Source organism: Anopheles cruzii, chromosome 3 (genome assembly GCF_943734635.1).
Source record: "Anopheles cruzii chromosome 3, idAnoCruzAS_RS32_06, whole genome shotgun sequence".
NCBI classification, from domain to species: domain Eukaryota; kingdom Metazoa; phylum Arthropoda; class Insecta; order Diptera; family Culicidae; genus Anopheles; species Anopheles cruzii.
Genome location: NC_069145.1, coordinates 61554897 through 61564430, shown reverse-complemented (window position 1 = coordinate 61564430; position 9534 = coordinate 61554897). Strand labels below are relative to the sequence as shown.

The window sequence follows — 9534 nt, the reverse complement described above, 5'->3', positions numbered from 1 at the left end:
CTAGCGGGAAAGTCAAACCAAACAAATGAATCAAGTCAACCATCAAAACAACCGATAGTGATGGCCACTTGAAATGCTCGGCAGGGGTCAGAGTCTGCGGACCAGTTCCGACGAAGCAGCTCCAGGGCAGGGACACCACCCTTCCCGACGGGAAGTGAACAATTATCTCACGAGTGGTAGCCTAGGGTCCCTCTAACACGGAACAGTAACGTGACACGGATTTAATAGAGTGTAAACGTGAATCTGGCGTTACAAAGTAGGCGTCGGTCGGGAGGAGGCGATCATCGCGCCGGGTGTCCCGCGAAAAGGGACACGCAAGGGATCAAGGATGTCAGTATCATTCCTGCCCAGTTTCCGGAACTCGAAGAAAATCAGTGCGATAGAAAAATATTTTGCTAAACCTTATCAGAAATCGTTCGCGTTTGTTTAGTTTCAGCCAGACTGAGAAGCTACAACAGTTGCTCACTTTGTGGTGGCAGTTGGTTGTTTGAACTTTGGAAAGCAATGGCACAGTTATTGCTCAAACATGACCAAAATTCTCTGAAAAAATTGTCCATATGTTGTTCAATATAGGCACATATACTAAATAGAGATACTTATTTTCATAAAAAAGACTGAGTTTAGATATGGACGCAGCTGCTTAACCATAATCCAAATAGCAAAAATGCGTATTTTCTTAAGCTTTCTAAAGTCTTCTCAGGTAAGAGCAGAACAATTTTTGTGCCAATGTCGCTTTTTAATTAACTACGGCAACAATTTGTTAGCCAAAAATTCATTAAATCAATTTATTGTGTTATTGATTTTAAGATATGAGAAGTTGGACTTTTAATAATAGGGAAACAACATAAATTTAAATAAATAGTTATCAAAATGGAGAAGGATTCATTTCGCACCACACTAAACTACTAAAACCTGCGAATTAGTTCAATGAAGAGTACGAAACTTTTTTAACTAACCATTAAAAAGTATCCCGATTTCAGTATCCTGGCAAAAGAACTTTTTGACACAGTGCCGTTGGCTGGTCGCACAATCGCAATACCGACACCGCAAGTGGTGGATCGAAACAATTACCACCATTCGTCAATATAATCCGCTCCCGAGCCGAGGCTCGCCGCTCGACACTTCTCCCATGAAGCGGAAGCAATCGTTTCCCCCAGGGCGAAGCATAAACGCCACAGACACGGCCAATCCACGCCATGGCCAAACCCCTGCCCCCTCTCTCTCTCTCAGCTCTCTCCCAAAGCCCAATCCCGCCCGGGGCCGTGCGAAGTCAGCCGAAGCAGCGAATGGTTTAATTGAAAATCCTGCCACCAGACAGATAACGACGACCCGCAAAACCCGAAATGAATGAAAATGTTGGAAATATAATTGAATTCTATTATGGTACCGAAATGAATCCTCGCTCGCCCTGCCCCTCTCTCGCTCTATCACGCTCTCACTCTCTCTCTCTCATACTCGTGTCCCGGTTTTCCCTTGTTCGACCCGAGACCAATCGGCACCAGCTTTCCACTGGGATTTTCCCATCCATAACTGTCTGACTCTGGCCGTGCGTGTGCGTGTCTGTGTGTGTTTGGGGGCGTATGGAACGCTTTTTCCGCCTCGGCTATCGAAGGAAAGGCAATAGGAAAACCCCAAATTGGCAAATGGAGACTTTCCGGGGCCGTAAATTGAAAACGGTGTCACCGCCGCAAAAAGTGATCCTTTTCGATCGAAAATTACTCCCGATGACGTTGTTGATGTTGATAATGAAAACCGCCTGTGTGGGTGGGCTGGTGGGCGATTGTGTATAAAAGGACGCCCTACCGCTTTGACATGGGATTTGCGCTCAATTATAATGAGATTTTCGATTTCCGGATCCGGACCACTGCCGGTTCCGAGGGTTGACTTCGGATCCTCCGGCGATAAGCGAATTAAAACGAACCACGCTACGAGCCTGGGAAATGAGGGATGCCAAAGTTTACAAAACACTGCGCGGGGAAAAGTTTTCCTCGGTGGCGACCAGGGGCAGGAAATGTCCCGGAACGATGCCCGTGGCCAAACGGGCGCGCCTCAAGATGGTGAGAAAGGAAGCACAACAAGAGAGTGCACAAAATTGCCGGGCCGTGCGCGTGCGGCCATGCGACACACCTGCCGCTTGTGGCCACCGAAAAAGGACCTCCCGAAGTAATGGCAGGAGATGCGCTTTGATGTAGCTTTTCCTGTCAGTGCTCGCATTTTTCTTTGCTCCTTTTCTCGGTCACCTTTTACGGTTTGAGAAAGACGTTAGCGAAGGACGCGAACATGGGTGCCCTCCCCGGGCCGACGGACACGGGATAATTTAGCTTAATAGCTCCCATACACTATTGAGAACGGCGACCCACGGACCGTGATCTTCAAACTGCGATAAACAACCGACTAACGGCCCTCGGTCCGGGGGACGCCAAATCTTTCGACGAAAGCGAGAAAAAAACGGTAAAACGTTGCAGCGGATCATGGGCACGCGTTGCCCGGCCACGAAGTCCGGGCCCCGGGCCAGGACATCTTGACTTCTTGGTGGGCGGTGATGACTGATGGAATGACAAGCGGCTCGCCGGAGCGTGGAACGAACACGTGGCCACGGTTTGCGGAAAAAGGAGCCACAGTGTCAACGGGTGCAACGCAATGCTTGTCAGGAGGCTTGGCCACTGGGATGGCACTGCTCCTGTTCCTGCCCTTTTCGTGTTTTCCACGTATTGTGAAGGGTGCGCGTGCAATCCTGTTTTTGGTGCAAATGGGAACGTTATGGGAGCGTTACGGAAAAAAGGAACTTCATTTAAATGTATTCCCAACAGACATAGACTTTGTTTTCAAATGTTTGTAACAACGTTTTTCGGAATTAGTTTTATTATTACATATCCCGTTACCATAATTTAAGCAATTAATAAGGCGAGTAAAACATTTCCCAAAACAAATCGAGCATTTGATATCAACGATGATAAAAAGCAAATGTATCAGGCGAGAGGTCTTAGCTTGTCGAGGTCTTATCCTGTTGATGCACAATTTTTTACTATTCTCAAGCCATTTCCAAGTGTTTAAAAAAGCCAAGTGTTTTAAAAAGGCTTATCATTTTTCGTCCGAAATGGTATTCGTTTTGCTTTATAACTTTTTTTTGCGTTTTATTAAAAAGAAGACCATTTCCTGTCCAATAGAGCGGTGGATTGTGGATTGTCAGGGATTTTGTCAGGGAGATCGAACATGATTTTAATAAATTTGAGTATTCAACTAAACCCAGTTCCAACAATTATTTCCAAATTATTCACACATCCATATTGCTTTAAAAAAGTTGTTCAAAATATCGCTTAAACTGTATTTCTCATAGACATCCAAATTAGGGCCATTTGTAGCATACAAAATGAAACACTGGTAAAAGACTTAAAGAAAGTTATGGTAAATGTTCAAAAATCTTTTAGAAATGTACAAGAAATTGATTATGCGATAATTTTACTTGATCGTCAAATTCCCTCCTGTAGGTGGCACAGTTCCATTTTGTAAGGGTCTTCATGATCTTAAATTCTTATTATTTACAACTGGAACTTCCCAAAACGAAACGTATTTAATGCGTCAAGACTAATTCAAACCGAATTCGAAAGACGACATAAATTTTGGCAACTTTACCCTCTTAGTTCGATGCGTTTTGCAACATGTTCTGTGTAACAGAGCAGGAAGCATAAAAGTTGATCAGAAAGGCATTAAAATTTGAATAAAAATATTTCATTACGGTACCAACAGATGAAAAGATTAAATTTATAAATTCAAAGATTAAAGATTGTTGGATCACACAAAACACAACTTGATCTAGTTGAACGGTTTCTGCCAGCTAAGTATGTTACACAACCAAATCTTTGTGACGTTAAACGACGTGAATTTTAAACAGTCGAATCCAGACACCACCAGGAACTAGTTTTAATTACTTTCTATTCCACGAACTTCGAACGAGCCCGCGGCCTCCTTCCTTTCCATTTCCAACACAATTAAACAGTGAAGTAAACGGATGGATTGGCATAAATCATTCCAAGGCACGAGTATGGCTAAATGAGCATAATTGAGCATATATTTTTCTTACGCCAGAAGCTTTTGATAACAATCTGGGGGCGAGAAGAAAAAAAAGCAAACCTCGCAGACAAAACGATCAAACATTCACACATTTGCAACATGTCGGAGGAGAGGCGAAACAACGAACAAGAAAAATGGAACAATAAAAACCGCACCGACCCCCAGCACACACACACACACACAACAAACATGACGAAACACCTTCAAGCCCGCTGATTACAGTGACAGCGGTATGTTATGTGAGTAATTCGTAATTAGCTACACTCCAAATACTTTTCTCCACCGCCACGCGACGCCACCGAGGGATGCGGCGCCCCGAGCGAGTGGGGTTCCACCCGCCCGTACCGCCGCCCGTTCGGTTATGCTGCGTGCATCAGCCCCAAAAACCATCCGCATCGTTTACGACACCCACATGCCGCACACGGCCCCCGCCGATCGCGCCGCCGACGGGGGTTCGTCACTTTGTGTCTTTCTCCATTCCGAAGAGGGCTTTACGCTCAATCTTCGCATCGCACTCTTTCTCTCACTGCAAAGACGTTTGAGCATCGAAAAAATCGTTTGCGTTCGTGGCCCCTCGGGCCCACAACAACAACGGCCCCGCCAAATGCGCACCGAGGCCAACATACGTCCGATGGGGGCCATCGCCATCGGGGGCTCGCTGTAACGGCTTCATGCCTCCTTCTTCTTCTACTCGGCCCGGCTCGGCCCGCGAGCTGTTACAGCATAAGTTCGCGAACTGCACATGCGATGCTTTCTCGCTTTCCTCGCGGCTCGCTGGCCCCCGGGCGGCCTCCTTGTGCGGTGGCGTTATTATTGATATTATTATTGTACCAATCACATGCATTACAACGTAGCGGTGGTCTGTAATTTGGGCCCGGCTCGACGATTGACCGTACGGCGGCAAGGTGCTAAACGGTTTGTGGCAGTGCCTATGCCCACCCACTGACGCCTACGACTTTTAAGAAGAACGCTTGCGCTTCACTGGCCACCAACCAGCTGTGCTGTTTCCATTTGCGTTCTCCACTTCAATCAGCATAGACAAAGCGCATAGAGCATAGGACCGCGGTCGACCAGTAGGTCGATCGCCGCGGGCCACACTCGGCCACATTATTAGTTTACGTAATGATCATTTTTACGATCATCGTTCAATAGATCAGAGCCCGGCTTCCAACGCCAGCGACTTGTGCGAGGCTGTAAGCGGGAAACTTCCTTCTTCGGTTCGACTTAATCTTCTTAGCCTCGCTTTTTATCGCCTTCTTCTTAAGCCTAACCCGCTGTTGACTAACCAAAAGCCAACTAATGCACTGCATGGTGTTTGTTTTGCCTCCTACAATCCGGTGCTGCAAATGATGATCGACGAGCCCATTAGCTCACCCGATCGAATGGGTATTTTTAAACCGCACTGCTTCCTTGTTGGAGCGCGATCTCGCAAAAGTTGTGAATTCTGCAACAATGCACACGTACAATGGGCAAAACTTCAGCCAGGAGAAATATAATTGCCGATGTTGGCCAACCTCACCAAATCATGCAACCGACAGCACATAACCAAAGGAAGTAGACAGAAATGGGCTTTTTCTTTTCGAATCATTTTGTTTTTATTTCAAACATATCACATCGATCGATAACACTCGGTTTCGCTTGAGTCGCTGTTTTTGCTCCTGGTCCTATCTCTTTTTCTCTCACTGTGTGTGTTTGCGTTTATCCTCCTCCCTGTCGTGGACTGTTTGCCTGAATCACTGCCTGGTTCGCGGGTTCGCGGTTCGGTTCTTCGACGAGTCACAAAATCGGTCGGAATTCGTTTCACGTTCGTGTGTTTCGAGGGGGGCCCTACGCTTTGGTAAATGGAAACGATCAACAATAAACGACGCTACGGCAACAAAAAAAAAACAATAGGAAAAACCGAGAGCGCCCCTAAAGAGGGTGACCAAGATGGTGGCCTGGCGCATGGCCTGGCGGTCGATTTATCATCCGCGGGCGGACGATCATCGCCGTGGTTCAGGTGAGCGCCGTGCCACCATCTTGCGCCATCTCCGCCTTCAGTGCGCTCGATCACATCGTCCAACACAAAACACTACACCTATTTCGGGCGGCCATTGGGCCACCATTGAAGGTTTGGGCAAAACGATAAAAAAACAAAAACAAAAAGGACTATCGCCTCTACTAGTTCAAAACTCGGTTGCGCGAGCGCTTTAGGGGGGCCAGTGTGGGTGGTGGGTGTCAGGATCTTCCGCCCACCGTCCATCGCCGCCACCCCCCACCGCACGCGCTGCCCGAGATCTTAGGTATTATGAGTTCGAAGGTAAGGTAAGTGGACAGGGACCTTCACGGGGTATGGGACTTCCTTCTCGATCGGGACCTTCACCTCCTTGTACACCGGGTACGGCTTGTCGATCGGGACCTTCACCTCGTAGGGCTGGGGCACTTCGACGGTGTACGGCACCTTCTTCTCGACGGTGTACGGCGCTGGGTAAGGGACTTTCACCTCAACCTTGTAGGGCTTGGGCACTTCCACTTTGTAGGGCTTGTCGACCGGGTACTTCACCTCATAAGGGACCTTCTTCTCGACGACGACCGGGTATGGTTTCGGGACTTCGACCGGGTATGGCTTGGGAACCTCCACCTTGTACGGTTTGTCGACCGGGACCTTCACCTCATAAGGGACCTTCTTGATGACGGTGTACGGCTTCGGGACGGGCACCTCGTACTTCACTTCGTACGGGATCTTCTTCTCGACGGTGTACGGCACCGGGACGGGCACCTTAACCTCGTAAGGAATCTTCTTCTCGACGGTGTAGGGCTGTGGCACGTGCACCTTCACCTCATACGGCTTGTCGACTGGGTACTTGACCTCATAAGGAACCTTCTTCTCGACGGTATAAGGAGCGGGCACGTGCACCGGGTACTTGACGACCTCCTTGTAGTGGACCGGAACCTTCTTCTCGACGACGTATGGGTGCGGAATCGGGACCTTCACTTCGTACGGTACCTTCTTCTCGACCGTGTACGGGACGTGCTTCTCGACCGTGTACGGCACCGGGACCTTCTTCTCGATCGTCACCGTCTTGATGTGCTCGTGGTGGTGGTGGTGGTGGTGGTCATCTTCGTGGCCCCCAAAGTCACTGCCGAAATCGCCAAAGGAAGAGTGCAGGCCGCGCTTCTCCACATTCTGCGATTCCTTCGCCTCTACTTGGGTTTCCTCCGCCTTCGTGTCCTCTGCAGCAGTACCCTCGCATGTGACTAGTGCCACCAGAAGGGCAAGACAACAAGGAACAATAATCTGCAAGAAGCAAGAGAGAGAGTTGGGGCTTAGTTGGGCACGCAACGACACAGAGACACGGTCAGAGGGGACGCCGGGTTCACTGCAGTATCCAGACACCTCCAGACCAGACGATTGCCAGCCACGACCCCCAAGTCCCAAGTCCAGGCGTACGAAAAGCAACACTTCAATCCAATCCACTTCTCGAGGCTCGAGCTCGCACCAGTAACACTCAACTTCTCCGGCAGATCTGCCTCCAAGTGAGGCAGCCGATTGTGGGATTCATACCCAACCCGTCCCAACTTTGCCGGGAATCACTCAGTCACACCACGCGTTGCTTTTCGTAACCCTTATTCCTTGTTGGGCAACTGTCTATCTTTTTGTGGGAGATATCTCCAACTTCACTAGGCAGGAATGCTGCTGGATACTGAACCCCGACATTGTAGATCACCAACTACTGGCTAAGGCTAAGACTAAACTCGGAGACCACACATACCATTCGCATTGTGAGCAAAAAGTGTATAGAACAAGCGAGACCGAAGTAGGTACTGATTTGAAGACGCCGCCCGGACCGCTATATATACGCCGATCGTACGCCGTCCAGCCGATCGTACGCCGACCACCCCGCGATGGCTCGCGATCGTCGTCGTAGCTCGGAAAAGTTCCCCAGCCGAAGCCGTAGACGTTAGAGGGGAGGGAAAAATGGGCAAGCGACCGAAGAAAAGTTCCATCGGAGCGCCACCGCGCTCGCCGAAGGAAGGGTGGTCGATGTTGGGTAAGGAAAGCCGATGCGCCAGCCGATGGAACTCGGATGGGGTGGGATGGACCGGGGTGGCCCGTGGAGCACCTCGCACGAGGCCCCGGACCCGCTGAAGGAGCAACTTTCGCTCTTACACATGCAACCGCCAGCCAACACACACGCGCGCCGCTGGAGCATCTCGGTTGCGTACGGCCGAGGTAAGGTAAGCCCCTCGTGGCCCCGCCGCGCTCCGGTGCCTCCCCGGCGTGATGAGGCACAAATTATTATTGCACTAAATTTTATGCTTCTGTCGGTCGCGCAGTTTCGGTGGGCTGCCCACACTCCGGCCGGCTGGCTGGCTGACGAAGGCAATGTTTCGATCAAGAAAAGCCATCGCGCCACGGACCACGCACGGTTGGCTTCGCGCGAGAATGCGCGCCACTGAGCCTGCGCCTCCTGCGATTGCGCAGCATTCTCGGCACATCAGCGGCCACCCGCTGCACAATAGAATTGCTAGGGCTGCCGCCGATTTAGGTTTCCAGTGAAGCCCGCCCGGGGCGCGCTTCCGAAATCACCGAATCAAGCACGGCGCACGGTTCTGGGGTAACGTAATCCTTTCGGCGGGTGGCGAGCAGACCGGAGGACAGATAATCTAATTCCGCAAATCGTGTCGACGTCGTAAGTGCTTTTCATGCTTGGCAGCATCGCTCGCAGGACGTGGGCGCCGCAACCGCACACACATCGGCCGGCGTGTGGTTTGTCGGTCTTGCGTCAAGAACTTGTCAAGATGATGATTTGCGGCGGAACAGCCTTTGTGCCGCATGCCGCCTTTGGAGGGAGGTTGCTGGTTCGCAGAACATGCCGTTGGACCATGTTCTTCGTTTTTCCGGGCTTCTGGTATTTCATCGCCCATTCTATGCTTCTGCTCAACATGTTACATGTTATTGGAACATGTTAATACACAACCAGCGAGCGGAGAAGATGCCTGCTTCAAGCTTGCCAGTATTAGTCCTTCGAGCGTACGCTTCGCTTTAGTGGGATTTCTACGCTTCCTACTAAATACAATAAAAACGCTACGCTTCCAAGCAACGAAATATAGTAAAACAATAATAAATAGTATAATAAACAATAAATAAAGTTTTTTTCAAATATTACAAAATATTCGAGCAGAGAAGCTTTCCGTTGTATACTACTGTAGTAAAAATATATCGGGAATTAGATTATTTCAAAAAAATGCTTTATTTTTTCTTCTAAATCTATGCCGTTTCCTTTAAAGTACTCCCTACTCTACGCTGTACATTTAAATCTTGATTTGTTCCAATTTTTTAATTAGTCCAAAAAGTCCTTTTTGCAATAACCTTCAACACATTCTTCGTTTCGCTCCTATCTCTGCTGTTTTGACTGTAAAAGCTGTCCACGGAGCGGCCTCTAGAGTTTAGCGAGTAGCCAGAAGTCAAAAGATGCTAAT

At 49.1% G+C, this 9534-nt stretch overlaps 1 protein-coding gene across 1 annotated transcript; it reads right to left on the bottom strand.

Annotated features, from left to right (window-relative positions):
- Nucleotides 1–6349: 6349 nt before the first annotated feature.
- LOC128270741 (skin secretory protein xP2) lies at nucleotides 6350–7832 on the bottom strand. Its single transcript, XM_053008156.1, has 2 exons — nucleotides 7824–7832; nucleotides 6350–7348 (listed from the first exon to the last, which is right to left on the bottom strand). The coding sequence occupies exons 1-2, from the start codon at nucleotides 7830–7832 to the stop codon at nucleotides 6350–6352; spliced, it is 1008 nt and encodes a 335-aa protein (XP_052864116.1).
- Between the last annotated feature and the right edge of the window lie 1702 nt (nucleotides 7833–9534).